Source organism: Wolffia australiana, chromosome 5 (genome assembly GCF_029677425.1).
Source record: "Wolffia australiana isolate 7733 chromosome 5, ASM2967742v1".
In the NCBI taxonomy this organism is placed as follows: domain Eukaryota; kingdom Viridiplantae; phylum Streptophyta; class Magnoliopsida; order Alismatales; family Araceae; genus Wolffia; species Wolffia australiana.
In genome coordinates, this window is record NC_135839.1 from 6,964,501 (window position 1) to 6,982,545 (window position 18,045).

Sequence of the window (18,045 nt, forward strand, 5' to 3'; positions counted from 1 at the left end):
CCATGGTTCAGATTTGATCGATCAAGTGCTTAATCTGATAGAGCATTCAACTGATTAGATTGAACCCCAATACCTCATGGTGACTACCAATGCATTGGATGAACATTCGAGCAGATTGAATCCCCAATCCCTAGTGATGTCTTCAGATCAAACAAATGTGCATCTAACCTGCCATATTGAGCATTAAACATTTAAAGCATAATGATAGAGCAACTTATGATGGATATAGTTCCAAAGAAACAATGACACTTCTGTCCCCCTTACTGAAAATTTTCAGATGATGATAATGTTTCAACTCTAATGTGATAAATGGGAACTATGCTAAAACATTTGCCACATAAAGGATACAACCAGTGCCCAAGTAATACAAATATATACACAAATAATATGCTATCCGAGAACAATTAGCTAATTAGTTTCAGCCATAAGCGATTTAGTAAATAGAGAAAATTTTATTACCTTCATGTAAAGCAATATGTATTCAATTATTACAACAATAATTAAGAGATTATTGGTGATGGATTTATATACGACACACTTTCTCCCTCATGGCATAAAAATTAAATCTGTAAGATTTTCACCAAAATATATCCTTAGTAGTGGCAGGTCCAAAGTATGGAATATGATAAAACTATTTTCATGGACTGCAATGCTATTTATCACTGCAATCAATGATTAGTGTGATTCTTGAATCATAGAGAATCCTGAGAAGGTGGACTTTCTGCTTACTTAACTTGGAATTTAAAAATTGGGTTTATTTTCACTCCTTAATTTGTTTTTCTTAAGACCCATAAAAGTATGCTAGTGTTTTACTGATAGCGCACTTAAACATGAACTATGATGTTAATCAGTACTCGAAAAAAGTTTGCTTTGAATGAAGATTTGAGGCTTTGTTTATGAAATGTGGGAAAGCCAATTGTAGTATTCATTCACCTCTCCCAGATGATGAGTTGTGTCAGATTTGGAAAAATTGATATCTACAACAACCAACACCCAATATCTAATTCCAAAAACAGAAATTGGTTGCTAAAGTACTAATATTGATATAGCCAACATCTTGAAATTTTGTTTCTGATATCAGATATCAGACATGAAAAAAATTTCTCATATCTGACTTATATTTTCTATTCCAGTGGTATAACATTACTGTCATCTAGAGTTTTGGGTCACGGAGGGAGGGAGGGAGAGAGACAGACAGACAGAGAGAGAGAGGGAGAGAGACAGAGAGATGACAAGAGTGGAATACATTGTGAGAGAAAGGTGAATGCAATAGTACACTTTGTACCTAGGTTAAAGTGATATGTACGTATGTGTGTTAGACTGGATTGGTCACCCCCCAATATGAAATGCAAAGGCTATTTTAATCATATGATTAGCCTCCACTTGTGTGGCATATGTGTCTCACATTCTACATTACAACACCAAAACACCTCTCCTCAAGTGGAGGAATTAATATCCTTCATTTCCAGGTTGGACACTAGAGCTTCATGCATGGTTAGGAGATCTGCCAACTGGTGCTTTGTTGGAATGCTTAAAATGGGAATAAGATTTCTCTAACTTGTGGTCAATAAAATAATGACATCTCTAAGTGTTTAGTCAGGTCATGCTGGATAGGATCATGCCAAGATGATAAAAAATTTATTGTCCCATAGGAGAGTGGTGGGTTGTGAAGGAGAAAAAGCAATATCACATAGAACTCTTTGAGTTCAGAGTGCTTAAGCTTCAGCACTGGATAAGGATATGCCTAAATGATTATTTGTGTCAAGTGACTAAGTCACAAAACGAAGGGGGAAATAGTAAATTTTTGACTTGGGATCGACCTGAAAGCCATAATTTGAGTCATTATAAACTTGAAGCCTCAAGGACATACTACGAGAGAATATGAGAATAAAACCAATGGTCCCATGCAAGTAGTGAAGAATCTAGTAGGGCACCATCATGTTGGAGACTTTATCATGATGGATAAATTGACTAAGAACATTAGCAAAATATGATATAATCAGTTTGACTTGAGCTAGATAGACAAGCCAACCAGTAAGATGCTTCTGGGGAAGATGACCATGATCAAATTCAATAGGATCATGTTTAAGTTTTAAATTGACTTCCATAAGAGTTGAGATAAGTTGCCACTGGGGATAGTCAGGATAATCAACAAGATCATAGATATACTTGTGCTGAGATAAAGTGATAAAGCTAGACGAGAATGCGACTTCCATTTTGAGGAAGTACTGGAGCTGGCCTAAGCTCTTAATGTACTGATGGATATCGGGATGAATTTTTCAGGGCCCAATATGAATGTGCTTGTATGGCATTACGATATTAGAGTTAGGTTCTATAGGATGAGGAACTCAAGATGAATCCCAGGGAAAGACTTCAATGGAATTGTAATGGCATCATTAAAACATGAAACTGATAACCTTGGCCTAGATCACATCTTTGTTTCCTTCGATCCTCGAGTGAGTCGTGTGGAGTTGCTCATGTGTGCAATCTCTATATCCATGCAGTCCATGGCACATCGAAACTCCTTTGCTAGCTTGTCACCCTCCATTGTTGTCTTTATGCATCCCAATCCCATCGAGAGAGGAGTTGAGTTGTGGGAAGAAGGGAGATGAACAAGGCCTTTAGGTATTTCGGTTCATGGCCTTTCCCTATTTATGCTAAGAGGGTGTTTTTTCATAAAATCACCAAATTTAAGTATATCCTTTGACATCTAAAAAACCATTTGCGTGTGACCCCCTAGGCCCATGTATCAGTCTAGTTAATGATGCCAGCACCCAATAACATTTATTAGCTTCAAAATTAAGTAATTATATCACCATATAAACTAAACATTGTTGGATATATTGAACCCAATCGATAGGTTGAGCCTTCAACTCTTGGGCTGCCCAGCTAGACCTCATGCTCTAGAAGATATGAAGAAGAGTCGACTCACTCATGGAACCTGATTGTCATCATTTACCATGTAGGTATAGTCCCTTATCACTAAACGCTCCACAGATTTGTACAGATCAATTCAGTGAAATATTTCCATCATAGAGCACCCCCTATCTATTTTAGTGTCTCAACACTAATGGCTAGGGGACCAGCCATAATCATCATATGAGTGAGGCTACTCTCTCTACTGGAAGTTCATGAATGTGTAAGAGACTCTTTCTATCTTACTCTTGCCTGGGTAAGAGACTCCCTCTTTATTTCTTACTCTCTCTCTCTCTCAAAACATCTAATGATTGAAGTCCTATGTCACATTTGGTCAATGAATGCATTGACCATGGAGAAAATAGAGAGAAAGGAAAATGTTAGATTTGCCATGACACACGTTTTTTCCTTAAATAATATCAGAATGTGCTTTGTATAGAGTTTTTAATTGGACATATTTATAAGGGACGCATCACCCAAATTTTATGCTATATCCTGATATATTGATATTGGATTCAATATCCAATATTTGAGATCTGACACTCTCCATTGTCCAGAAGATGATTATTTTCTCCCTGATATTCAGTACTTGCTATAGTATGAAGACGTATCCCATTATCTGACATTTCCATCTGATATACTTTATCTGATTTAGGATAATGAAATGTATCTTGGTGGATAAAGGCGATATGGCAGTTTGTTGAAGTCAAACTATTATTTTGGGGAAAAATCAAAAAAGGTAGCTGAAACGGTTAATTATAGCATGTATAAGCCTTCATATTACTTTAGAGCTAATAATTAGTTTCCCACACAATAATTAAATTAATAGTTTCCCACACAATAATTAAAACTTCTTCATGGGGTAGGAAAGTACAAAATATCTCTATTCCATTGTTGGATCTACGTGCTGTGGTTATTAAATAGGCAACGCTCAAATAGAGTTTGTATCTTACAGATAACTTTTATTGCCATTATATTATTGATCATTGTCGATGTTCTTAAACTATTCTTTTAATTCAATTGTTTCAATGACATGAACCTTAAAATTTCATGGGTTTAAATATTTCCTATTCATCAATGTTGATGGCCATATCAACAGGGAGATGGAAGGGTCAACCAATCATGGAAATTTTTTTTTACTAATTGTGCTACTAGAGAAAATGTAAGTACATAGTTAAATCAAGGTTGAAAATTGAACTCCTGATTTCAAATCCAGCTTATAAAAATAGTCAAACCATTTTGCTTATTCATATGCTCATCTACTTTTGTAGTGGTAATTTGGTTGAGCATTTTTAGATGTTAGTATTTATGCATTTGCCATCTACCTTATGTATGTTTTTTCCATAAAATTTACCATGGCTCATTCTTTGTTTAATATACCTCAAAAAGAGCTTTCACCCTCCTGTATTTCCTTTAGTCTAAAATGGTTTTTTTCTAAACTGATGCTTCAACCTTTTGATGTACTCGTCTTATAACCGATGCTTCATTTATCCTGTTGCAGGCCAGAAATATGATTAAAATCAGATCTCATGACTGAAACAACATTAATGGAATCCATTAATGTTATTACAATCAAGAGATCTGATGAAAATTGGATCTCTTGACTGAAACAAGATGGCTAATTTCATTCACCTTGTTACAGTCAAGAAATCTTCTTTTTATCAGATCTCTATACTGTAACAGGATAAATGGAATTCATTAATGTTATTATAGTCAAGAACGGCCTCTTTTATCTTTAAAGTATCTCTAGCTTCATCCTATACTCTAGCAGTCTCATTTTTACCTCTTTTGGTAATTGTTTGTTCATATCTCAATATTTGGACTGCTTTCTCTTTAAAGTCTCATGATCCCTCATTTGAATTCATTTGGTTGGTTAAATTCTTATCTGGTTCCAAAAAGATATCCTATGTTTTGCATAATTCATTCTATCTCGCTCTCTCTCACTCTCCCATTTGTAAAACACTATCACTCTCACAATTCTCTTGATCCATCCCTTTGAAATTTTGAGTTTTTCCTTTCGGTCCATACCTCTAGATTTTGGCCTTCTTTGTTATGAAACTCTCACCATCTTACGTTTTACTAATTTTTGTTAATTAAAATCCATCCATTTCCATCCAGACATCCATCTACTTCACAAAATTCTCTCTATCTCGCTCATCCCCTTTTTATACGCGATCTTCCTAACACTTTGCCTTATTTGGTTTGGTCCAATACTTTGAAACTCTGATTTGCCCCTTCTAGAAATTTTCACAGTATATTGGTAGATTTTGACCTATTTTGCCTCTAAGGTAACGCTATTCCGCATTTTACAACATTTTGTTGGTTAAATTCCATCTATTTCCAAACAGATATCATCTGCCTTATTTGGCTTTACCCAACACTTTGGAGCTCTGAGTTTTCCGCTTTTTATGCTATTTTCACAACATATCTCTAGCTTTTGTTGTCTTTTCTCTCTAAGGTCTTATTATCTTGCATTTTACTACTATTGGCTAAGTAAGATCCTACTATTTCCGTACAACTATCCTCTAGGTCGCAAAATTCACTCTATATCTTTCTCTGACTTATCTCTTTCATAAATGCTATCTCTATGACACTTTGTCTTAGTTGGCTTGGTTCTACCCTTTTTTTGTTATTTTTAGACCTTAGACTTCATCACAACAAGAAACTTCCATCTTCAATGCTTTTTCTGGCAATGAAAACCAAGCTTACTAAATATGCAACTGCCCTCACTCACAATGAGGCCTTCCCCATTGTTTCACTCATTGATCCTTCCATTAAGTTACGGTTAATTGATCATGACTACGGGGACAGTCATAAATTATTTGCGGAATTTATTAACCATGCATGGGGTCAGGAATGATCAAAAGATAGCTGATTTAGTTTCTTCTAGATGTTTTTGTCCTGCTTGGACAACTACAGCTTTTTATGAGTGAAGCACTTGATGATTTGTTGCCAGATAATTACCATACACAGCCTCTAGTCCAGGGGATGAGCTAGATGTATACATTAGCTCACCTCTTATAAAGGGGGTGGAAGCATTACATTGGTGGAAAGTCACAGATGAGCACTCATATTCATGGTTAACAGTACTTGCGAAGGATTTATTCTCAATTTCGGAGACAAGTGCGCTTTTAGAGAGATTTTTCTCTGCCGGTTGTGTCGTCAAGAACTACAAGCAATCAAGGTTAACTGCGGAGAGCAACGAGCTAATCATGACACTTAAGTGTTGTTGTCAGGTGATGAGACAACATCAACAATGATGCCAACAAAGAGGATGAAGATAGAAATGAGGATTAGCATGTTGAACTTTTTAAACAATGTTTTTTATATACTTTTGAGCGACATGTCCCCACAATTCGACTTTATTTTCGTAAACATGTCTCCATTCATTTCTATTGTCTCCAATTTTTTCCTCAATTATATTTTTTAGAATGCACTTAGTTTAAACAACATTAAAACTACTATCTAGTTCAAGGTGGAATTGAATAATCATAATTTAATTTTTGAATCATAATATTTTTTATAATACTAGGAGCCCACATAACTCCTAATGTTCCTAAAATTTTGGACCTAGTGCCCTAAATTTGAATAACAATACAATTATTATCTAGTTAAAGGTAGAATCAAATAATCAAAATTTTAATTTTTGAATCATAATCATTTTTTTAGAATACTAGGAGCCCATGTAACACCTAATGTTCTTAAAATATTGAACCTAGTTTCCTAATAATTAATAAATATTTATGAAATTAATTTCATAATAATGAACTGAATTGAACAACAATGATTAATTTATGTAAATTGATATTGGGTTTGACGGTCCTGGTCCTGTCTGGGTTTTTAGCAAAGACCTAAACCTTATCTAAACTTTGGTCCAATTTTGGTCTGTTCTTGTTGGTCCCGCCCAGTCTGGACCTGTTACGGTCTGATTAGGATGACTAGTCAATTTCCAAGTCTAAGTAGAAAATTTATGTTCATAGTAATCTTAACTATCTTCTACATCAAGTGGGTGCCCACAGATGGTCAAATATAATGGCGTCTACACTGAGCTCAATGAAAACCTCTCCATTGAGTTGGATTTGATATTTTTAGAATTTTATAAAAAAATATGAAATCACATACTTCCGGTTCTCGTCCGGTTTCACTATCAATCAAAAACTTAACTTTTACCAAGTTTTAAACTTAACTTTTACCAAGTTTTTTCTTACTGTGATGAAGGAAAACTTATGATTCCACACAAAATGTTTTCATGACTTATGAGAAGCCAATACACTATAACAATGAAACCTATCAATGATCAAAACGGATGAGGCAAGGAAATATGAGAAACGACTTTAGGGTTATCAACGTCAAAAGCTTTGTCACATTTTTTTATTATCCACAAAATGTATATAAAAAAATAGTGGGTCCTCATGATAAAGTTTCTCACATCCTTCCTCTAATAAAGCTCCTTACAAAGTGCACAATGCGAGAATAATCATAGAAAAGTGACGAGTGTTCGCCTTCCAGCCCAGTCCTACTCACCCTATTACTTCCTGTGAGGTTGTTACAAGGACTCCCACCAATGATTAGATCAAACCCACCATAGAGCCTTATCAGTTCCTTGAGCTTCTCCTCATTCAGCTGTTTCACATCATCCATGCTGATAAGGGTCCCTCTTTGCTTAGTCTGCCCCCACCATGCCTTAAAAATCATTCTGCTTGACTCTGATTTCTCCACAGAGACCACGAGGTTCAGGGGGATTCCCAATCTATGAAGTGCCACCTCTGCCCCGCCAATGCCTGAGAAGAGTGAGAGCACCCGCAGCCCATGGGGAAAAAGTTCCTTAAGAACCGATAAATGATACGCCACAGTATCTATCTGGAAGGAATTTCCAAGGCATTTGTATCTTTCAGAGAATCCCAGGCCACTAGTGTGGTTCCTAGGAAAGCCCAAAAGCACTTCCATGTCTCCTGGTTCCAAAGGAGCAACCTTATGGAGTCCAACCCATATCAGGTTCCACCTTCTACACTCCTTCAGCACAAACTCTTGAACGAGGGGACTTGGCGACTCGCCGCTGGTGATGGCTATGGCTTCAATGATCTTTTTAGTGTGCCTTGCAGAGACTTTGCTTGTCAAAATACAGTTTAACTTTGTCCTGTTGTCCCAAGAAGGCCACCATTCTCGTGCTGATGGAAGCGCTTCTTGGATGGTTAAAGGAGGGGGAGGAAGAAGCTGTATCCTCTTATCAATGGGAAGATTATGGATGTATCCTCTCTTCCTGGCAGTAGAGCAGAAATACCGTGAATCCACAAACTCCGGTTCTACGTGATAAAGATGCTTAGACATTTCTTCCCAAACTCCTTTGGGCGCAAGGGCAACATTCTCAAAATAGAAGTAGGGTGGACCGTAGGCAGACTTTGGCAGCTCCCGGTGAGTAATCCGTTGTGGGTCAGACGGCAGACCAAAGCCCACCATTGGATATGGCAGGTTAGAGGGGCTGGTGTGGAGACCAGTACTAGGCCCAGAACCATATTGATTTCGATTCAAAAATTGCCGTCTTTTATCTTCTCTTACATTGGTCTCTTCCTCCTAAGCATTCGTATTAAAAGATACATCAATAGAAACAACATTTGGAAGAAAAACAAAAGTTAAAGAGAGATACAAGAATGAGCGCATACCTCATCTTCAGACAGGGGGAAGTCTTCCCACAGATCCGAAAAATCATCTGAATCCTTTGCCATTTGGGCAGCAAGAATAGAGTCCACCAATTCTAAGAAGGAAGCATTAGGACCTGCAGAGAAGTGCAGAAAACATTCAGATGATTCTATTTAAAGAGGTTTAGAGAAGAAAATTAGATGACTATATTGAAAAAAGATTATGATGAATGCAATCTGTGTCAAAAATTAGCATCAGTTGAAAAGGACAAAGTTGATTCATGCCTATAATCGAGAACCAAGAACGGATGCATTATGTTTGACATAAAAATATGGCAGAGTTTTTTGAGATTTTTAAGAAAGCAATCGCAGAAAAATCATCACGTAAACTATTTCAAATGTGTCATGAATTCTTACCACTCAAATATCAACAAGATGCATGTTTGAGGTGATCGAACTGCTAGAAATTGCAAGCAGAAATGTCACGAGTAATGACTCGACATTTCTAGAGACATGAATGCATCTACAAATGGCTAAAAAGATGCCATAGAGTCCTCTTCCAGAATTATCAGAGAAAACTTATAAGAGATGACGCCTAAGCTACTTTGGCTGGAAGGGGTTTAATGCAAGACTGTGGACCCCTCACTGATATTGGGAACATCATGAATGAACAGCACGTGCAGGGGTGATGTAGTACAGAGTAGAGAGTGATGTTTTAGAGAATTAAGACATTTGAAGAAAGAGCAACCAAGCAAATTTTGGGTGGGGTCCATGCCATCAGGTGAGGAGTAAGGTGGCTGTTGTCAAGGCATTACCTATTCCGTACCACGTTGAGAGTTTACATTTATTTGGTCAAAGGTGCTCAGCCTGTCAACTCTCATCCTTACAATACTCCTTCCAAAAGAACACGATGGAATGAACATTGGAAGACTTAAAGATGAGGGGATGATATGCTACTCTGACAGCCCCTATCTGAGCCCTGGCTGAGAGTCAAAAAGGACAAATTGTGTTTCCAGATAAATCGTAGAGATCTAAACAGAACCACCAAAATGAAAAGGTATCCCCTTCTGGTAATGGATAAGCATTTGAAGAACTATAGCGCAGGACTATATTTTGAAAAGGCCCCCCTTCAAGACACATGAGGGCACTATGAATTCACCTTATGATGTTCAGACTCATGCACGCACCAGCCTCCTTACAAAGTCACATGAATCAGGTTTCCAAAACCGTGCTGAGGAAGAGCATTATAGCCAATTTTGATAAGCAACGATTTTTCCACCCATTAAGTCCACTTTTACCATGTCTCTCACCATTTTGACACAGCATGATCTCTGTGATAATAGAAAAAAATGTTGGACCACCCAATCCAGAGTTGGAGGTGGAGGACTCCAATATCCAGTTGAAAACGCACTGGCCACTGTCAAATATCATGGACCTGCATGCATTTGGGATAACCAAGATACTATAAATGTTTTATTAGAACTCTTGCCCTGCCTTTTGACCAGTCTTCTGAAGGAAGGGATGCTCTAGTGACATGATGGAGATCAGATATCATTTGACATCTGAAACTAGAACTCATATCCATCCTAGTACAAGAGCTTCCCAACTTAAAATAAACCTTTCAGGTCAAAATCGATGCATTGGGGAAAGGAATTGGATCTGTCATCATGCACAAGGTCTGATTGCCTTTGCGAGATCTTTCAGTCCTCAGCCCTGTAAAATACATGCATGAGCACGAATTGATGGAAATTGTTTTGGAGATCAACGAGCAGAAACATTTTTTTTTGAAAAAAGAGAGGGAGATCACCTGAGATTAGTGATCCTCCCGATGTGGTACATATATATGCTCAATCAACAAGTGGAAAAAATATAATTTTTTCAAGAAATTTGTCAAGAGGACAAATCATTACAGCCTTAAGTTCTTTCTGGAGCATAAGGAAATCCACTCCCAGTATCAGAAATGGTTGGCAAAGATTCTGGGTTTAGTTTGATATCACCTATGATGCATGCATCAAAAACCGAGCTGTGGATGCCTGTTACAAGTGCCTCTCCTCTTGGAGGGTCTCCCACTTTGCATAGGGTGCCACCTCGAGAGAAGAAAACCATCATGATCCACCACTGAGCTGTATCAACAACAGTCTATGGACTAAACAAGGAAGTGATCTTAATTATGCCTTTTCAATGATTTACTGACCTATAAAAGATTGTTCGGAGATATTCAACACCATTGTGGTGGTAGTGGATCGCCTCAGTGAGTATGCACATTTCATCTCTCTAAACCACATGTTTTCTGCAAGGACATGACAGAGATCTTAAGCAAGGAGATAGTGAAGCTGCATGGCATGACCAAGTAGGCCAACTGCAGTGGAGGACAGATGTTCCCAAGTGAATTTTGCAGTAGACTCCACAAATTTCATGGGACCCATCCACTGATGACTTCCACTCACCACCCCAAAACTGATGACCTGACCAAAGTCGTCAGCAAAAAAGTAGAACCCTTCTCATACCGTTCATATTAGAGTATAAGAGAAATGGAAGAGAGGTGGTAGTCAAACCAATATGGGCATTGACCAGGCAATAAGCATCACAGGCCCTTGTGTTCCGGGTGGTGCTGACGACGTCACTGACTCCTGGTCTTGACCAGGAATTGGAGGAATAAATGAAGCCTATAAATAAAAGTTGGGATCTCAAGGAAAGGTATCTTGGCAGTTAGACTTGTTGGAGGGTGTGGAAATCTTGGAGGGTCCAGCTGTATGCGCCAAGGGGTCATCCAAGGGTATCCTGTGCAATTGGAGGAGCTAGCTGATATGCTACTGTATTTCTCAGCGCCAGCTCAGCTCCAGCTGGCCCACTAACGTTCAGCCCCTTCTTCTCCGTTCATATGTTATTATAGGGACTGTATCATTTCCCCCCTCGTCAACTATCACCTTGTCCCCAAGGTAGATGGCTGGGAATTGTCTGCGAATGACTGATAACAGTTCCCACGAGACATCTTCATCTGGAAGCCCTTTCCATTTAATTAAGACTTCCACTCTTCCATTTCTCTTTCTGGCTGATACGACCTCTGCCGGGTATAATGGCCATTCCATATTATCAGTAAATGTCGGAGGAAGAACTTGAGGTATATTGCCTGGGCTGACGGCTTTCCGCAGTTTAGAGATGTGGAAAACCGGATGAAGAGAGCAGTCTTCTGGAAGCTCTAACTTGTAGGCGACAGGTCCAATTCTTTGTACCACTTTGAAGGTACAAAAGTATTTCGGAGATAATTTCTCATTCACTCTCGTAGCAAGAGATTTCATTCGGTATGGTCGTATCCGCGAATACTCTTGATCACCCACTTTCAACTCTAAGTCTCTCCTGTAACTATCAGCTTGACACTTCATGCTGGTTTGTGCTGCTAGTAAGTTGTGCCTCAGTAATCTCAGGGTGTCGTTCCTTTCTTTTAACAATGCATCTACTGACTCGACGGGCGACGCTGGGGAACCATAACGTAACAGTTTGGGGGGATCTCTCACATACAGAGCCTTGAACGGGGCCATCTGGATAGACGAATGAAATGCAGTATTGTAGGAGAACTCAGCCCAGTGTTTTGGATGCAAAGCAGTGAAAATATGATAGAACCCTGGTCTCGCAGACAAAAGTTAAGGGGAAGATGGGAAATCGATTCAACAAAATAGCTCTTGGTCCAACCCAGCGGTTCAGGAAACAGGGGAGAGCTAGATAAAGAGAATCAACGGGGGAGAGATTTCAGATCAAGGAAGCAGGAGCGTCGCCTTGAATCAGCTGTCTGTCTGGTCGTAGCCTGTTCGTTGGAAGTTCGAGAGCCTGATAGGAGGGGAAAGGCCGAGGCAAGGAGAGAAACCAGTTAGGTCAGGGGAGTGTCAGGAGAGAGGAAGGAGAGGGGGAAGAAGACGAGGGAGAGAGAAAAGAAGTACCTATTTTTTGCCATCGTTTTCCTCCCTGATCCCTCCCCTTAAAGGGGTTTCCCCTCCCGTGCCTTCCGCCCTAATGGGCGCTGTTGCCAGTTGCGAGTCCAGAGGTGGCCCACGGGGCTTTCTTCGGTATACTTGTAGCAGAGTCCTAACAAAATAACCTTCCAAGCATCTGTTTACCACTTCTGTTCGACCATCCGTTTGCGGATGGTATGATGAGCTCATACGTAGCGTGGTACCTTGGAGGTGAAATAATTCCTTCCAGAAGGTGCTAGTAAAAATTGTCTCTATCAGACACAATGGATGAAAGTATTCTATGTAAATGCACAATTTCTCTTACAAATAGATCTGCCACCCCAACAGCTGTGAACGGATGTTTCATGGGTAGGAAGTGACTAAATTTGCTCATTCTGTCTACAACAACCATAATGCAACTAAACCCTTGTGAAGTGGGCAGACCTTCGATAAAGTCCAGGGATATATCTTCCCATATTTGCTCCAGAATGGGTAGAGGTTGTAATAACCCTGCCGGTGATAGGGATGATATCTTATTAACCTGGAATGTGTGACATTGGCTAACATATATTTCGATGTGATCTTTCATGTGTGGCCAATACAAATCCTGAGCAATTCTCTAATAAGTTCTTCTGCAGCCTGTATGTCCCCCAGATGCTGAATCATGGTATGTTTGTAATACTTTGGGTAATAATGATGAATTCTCCACTAGCACCAATCTGCCCTTATACAATAATGTACCCTGGTGAAGCTTGAATTTGGGATGCGATAGCGGGCTGAGTGTTACTTCTCTAATTACTTCTGAAACTTTGGGTCTTGAGAAATCTCTTTCTGAATGGAGTGATCTAACAGTTGCAGTCGAGATATGTGCAAAGACTGGATTTCTGAGTGTATTGGAGCGTGGGATAAAGCATCTGCTACTATAGTACTCTTACCCGGTTTGTACTCAATCTCAAAATTGAAACCCAGTAGTTTGTAGGCCCATTTACTATAAGGTTCTTGAATCTGCTTCTGGCATAACAGATATTTAAGACTGTACTGCTCTGTTATAATAATAAAAGGCATATGGGTCAAATAGTGACGCCACTTCTGAACTGACAAAACAATGGCCATCAACTCTCTTTCGTATGCTGACTTAATCTGACTTCTTTTAGGAAGAACTTGGCTGTAATAGGCTATGGGTTGTCCATTCTGCAAGAGGACGGCACCCCCCCCGGATCCCTGAAGCATCAGTTTCAATAACAAAAGGTAGCTCAAAATTTGGTAATGCAAGGACTGGAGTGGAGCTCATGGCTTTTTGAAGTAACTCAAATGCTGTATGTGCATCATCATTCCAAGCAAACGCATCCTTCTTTAATAATGCTGTTAGGGGTGCTGCTTTCAAAGAATAGTTCACGACTAATCTCCGATAGTAACCGGTTAATCCCAAAAATCCACGCAACTGCTTAATTTTTTTTTTTTTTTGAACTACGAAAAGGGGTGACTGTTAGTGAGAGGCCTCTCCTAGTGGGTCATGTTCTATAAACCCACTAGGCTCCCTCACTTATCACTAACTCATATTCTCTCCTCTCTCTCTCCTAGGGTATATATACCCCTCCTCATGTACATTCTAGTTAAGGAATTCATTTCCTCTCCTTCCTCCAAGCCCTAGCATGGAGTTCAACATGGTATCAGAGCCAAGCTCTTGATCCCCATCTCTAGCCCTAAGCCTGTGTGCGGGCTTCTTCTTCTTCTTCTTCTTCTTCTTCTTCTTCTTCTTCTTCTTCACCATCACCCTCTCAATCTTCTCCTTGCCGCCCGCAAGCAGCCGCCCGCAAGCAGCCGCCCGCGAGCAGCGCCGCCGCCCGCAAGCAGCCGCCCGCAAGCAGCCGCCGCAGCAGCCGCCGCGCGCCGCCGCCGCAGCCGCCGCCGCAGCAGCCGCCCGCGCAGCGCCGCCGCCTGCAAGCAGCCGCCGCGAGCAGCGCCGCAAGCAGCGCCGCACGAGCGCGCCCGCCGCAAGCCGCCGCCGCAAGCAGCCACCCGCGAGCAGCGCCGCGAGCAGCGCCGCACGAGCGCCGCCATAAGCCGCCGCCGCAAGCAGCCGCCCGCGAGCAGCGCCCGCCGCGAGCGCTCCCCATAGCCGCCGCCCGCAAGCAACTGTCTCCCGTGTTCGGACCGTGTTCGTTCTTCGCCGTTCGCTGCGCTGCTGCTGTTTGCCGTCATGTCGACTACCTCCAGCATGGGCAGTGATCCGTCTGCATCCACCGCCCGGCGTCAACCCAAGCAGATTTCACCGCGGCTGACTTTGCCCGGGAACTCCGTCGCCAAAATCGGTGCTCCTCTCCCTCCGGCTCCGGATAACTGCCGTCTCAGTGCTCCGACCTTGATGTCGTGGCTGAAGTTCGTCGAGTACACTCTGCGCGGCCGTCTGCTCCAGAAACATCTCACCTGCCAGCCCCTCCCCGTCACGGACCCGCATTTCCCGGCATGGAGTGCCGAGCAGTACTTCGTCCACTCCTGGCTCTTGACTCACACTCTCTCTCGGGAGGTCTATGACAAGTTCCTCCACCTGACGACTCGCTGGAGATCTGGGAGCACGCTGCCGCTACTGCGGGCATGATGCTGATGACTGGAAGATCTTTACTTTGGCCGAGCGGGCGAGTGTACTCCGACATGGCACCATGTCCATTATGGACTATAGCCTTGCCCACCAAGCCCTGTGGCGCGAGGTGGACTATTACATGCCGGTGGGGGATCCGAATTGCGTCGACCGCCGCCATGCTCTCAAGCTCCGCTACATGTCATTTCTCGACAAGCTGAATCCGAATATGCGGATGTCAGGCGCCGGGCTCTTCACTCCCAGACTCCTCTTTCGGACTTGATGGTCTGGTTAAGGAGTTGACGGAGGTTGAAAGCAGCCTTCGCCGTCAACGCCCGCTGCTGGACCTGCCTGCCGAGTCCCCGGCGAGTGCTGCCCTCCTGTCCCGCCCTACGGAGCAACCTCCCTTGCTGCCCAAGCCTTCTTCGGGCTCTCGGGCACCGGTGGTTTGCTCCTACTGCGGCAAGCCGAATCATCTTGAGGCCCGGTGCATCAAGAAATTTTTGGACAGTACCCGGGATCCGGAGGTCGCCCCCTCGTCGTCATCAGCTCCTGCCTCGTCGTCTCGCCGGTCCCGCAAAGCCAGAGCCCATCTTGCCCAGGCACCGGCCCCGTCGCCCTCTAGCTCCAGCCATCCAGCCATGACTAATGACCAGCTGACTGCCGAACTTGCCCGTCTCAGCTCCCAGCTGGCTGCCCTGCAGACCGGGTCTTCTTCGCAGCCTACCGTGGATCACTTCAGTGATTTCGGTGCGTTCTTCCTTCCCAAGTCAGATCAGTGGTATTGTGGACACTCGGCCCTCCAAGCTCCTTCGCCGTTTGGATATCACCTGGGTGCTTGATACTGGGGCCACAGAGCATATGACCCGTTCAACCACCGGTTTCTGTCCTCTGACGGCACCTTGGTGGTCGAGCTGTCCACACGGCGGGTGGGGGCGACCGGCGTGACTGGTATCGGGTCGATCCATGTGGATGGCCTTGGTATCATTCTGGCGTCCTTCATGTTCCGTCCCTTCAGACCTTACTTATGTCACCGCAGCGACTCGTCGATGCGGTCCATTGCTCGTTCCACATTCAGTCTGATGGGATCTTTTTGACTGACAAGGTGGGGAAGACTTTGCGAATTAGGCGCTCGGATGGCCTACTGCTGTTGGACGAGAGGGGGCGGTCGGGGACCCCGGTGCAGCGGTGCTTGTTGACGGTCGAGGACCAGCGCCGGCAGCGGCTTCTACTCACTCACCAGCGGCTCGGGCATCCGTCTTTCCATGTTTTGAAAAGACTTTTTCCGACATTGTGTACTGGCTTGGACCTCTCTTCTGTTGTTTGTGATGCATGCAAACTGGCGAAGCATCGCCGGGCCTCCTTCCCTCCGTCGACTTCTCACAGTGATGTTCCCTTATATCGCATTCATAGCGATGTATGGGGTCCGTCGCGACAGGCCAGCCTGAAGGGACACCGGTGGTTCTTGATCTTTGTTGATGAGGCCACCCGTTACACGTGGACCTACTTGTTGCCGTCCAAGAGCGCCGTCTCCTCGACTGTTCAAGCCTTCTGCACCATGCTTCAGACTCAGTTTGGCGGACTATTCAGCGGTTCCGGTCCGACAATGCGCGGGACTCGTCAACCAGGAGTTGACCTCGTATTTCACCGCCCATGGATTCTCCACGAGGCGTCTTGCGTGGCGACGCCCGAGCAGAATGGCCTTGCCGAGCGGCGTATTGGGTATGTCACGTCGACTGCCCGCACTCTCCTGCTGGACTACCACGTCCCGTGGACTTATTGGGGGGAAGCCGTTCTGACGAGTACTCATCTCATCAACCGGCTGCCCACCCCGACCCTCCAGTTCAGCCCTCCGCTTGACCGGTTGTCGGCTGCCTTTCCCGCAGCTCCGCACTCACCTTCTTCCCGCGTCTTTGGCTGCACGGCATATGTTCATGACACGACGCCCTCCCTGTCGGCTGGATGCCCGGCGCTCAAATGCGTCTTTGTTGGCTACTCTTCGCTTCAGAAAGGGTATAAATGCTTTCATCCCTCTTCTCGTCGGTTTTTCGTCTCCGCCAATGTCACCTTCTTTGAATTTCAACCCTTCTTCTCTCCCACATCTCCTCCGGCCCCCCCCTTGGAGCCGGATCTGGTTCTGGAGCCCGCTGCTCCCTTTCCTCCCACCGTCGTCTCTCCTCCCACAGTCGTTCCACCCTCCTCTTCTTCTCCTCCACCGGTCGGCCTTCCTTCCTCACCCATTGCGCCTACTCCATTATCTTCCTCCCCCGAATCCTCGCCTCCTGCTCCCGCTCCTCCCGTCTGCTGAGTCCTCGCCTTCCTCTCTTCCGCCAGCCATTTCCGAAGTCGTCTTCTTCTCCTGCTGACGATGACTCCTGACTTGCCTATCGCTGCGTAAAGGGTCCGCCAGTGCACCCGCACTCCCTTTACCCCTCTCTCTCACTATCGCTCCTTCGCCAGGTTGAGTACTCCCTACCGCCTGTTTTTGACCCGCATCGACTCTGTCTTCGTTCCACGCCGCTTAACCGATGCTATCGCTTGTCCTCATTGGAAAGCGGCGATGGATGAGGAGATGCGCGCCTTGCTCAAAAACCACACGTGGGATGTGGTTCCTCTCCCACCCGGGAAGACGGCCGTCTCTTGCAAGTGGGTTCACACCCCCAAGCACAACGCCGATGGCTCCTTGGAACGCCGCAAATCGCGGCTCGTGGCTCGTGGCTTCACTCAGTCTTACGGCGTCGACTACTTCGAGACGTTTTCTCCGGTCGCGAAGATGGACACCGTCCGCCTCCTCCTGGCGCTGGCCGCTCATCATGGGTGGTTGATTCGCCAGTTCGACGTTAAGAACGCCTTCCTTCATGGCGATCTTACCGAGGAGGTCTACATGCATCATCCTCCGGTCAACCCTCTCGGGCCTCCGGGGACCGTCTGCCGACTGCGGAAGTCCTTGTATGGACTGAAGCAGTCA

At 43.7% G+C, this 18,045-nt stretch overlaps 1 protein-coding gene and 1 long non-coding RNA gene across 2 annotated transcripts in view; one reads left to right on the forward strand and one right to left on the reverse strand.

Moving 5' to 3' along the window:
• Positions 1–7,256: 7,256 nt before the first annotated feature.
• DRM2 (domains rearranged methyltransferase 2) overlaps positions 7,257–18,045 on the reverse strand; it is a 29,357-nt gene continuing 18,568 nt past the window's right edge. Inside the window, exons 7-8 of the mRNA XM_078575947.1 lie at positions 8,577–8,689; positions 7,257–8,487 (exon numbers count right to left, since the gene is read on the reverse strand). Coding sequence (XP_078432073.1) covers positions 7,342–8,487; positions 8,577–8,689 — 1,259 coding nt within the window. The 3' untranslated portion in view covers positions 7,257–7,341. The remainder of the gene's footprint in view (positions 8,488–8,576; positions 8,690–18,045) is intronic.
• Positions 15,453–16,440, forward strand: LOC144703124 (uncharacterized). Its single transcript, XR_013581477.1, has 2 exons — positions 15,453–15,827; positions 16,183–16,440. It is a non-coding gene; the product is annotated as an uncharacterized LOC144703124 (long non-coding RNA).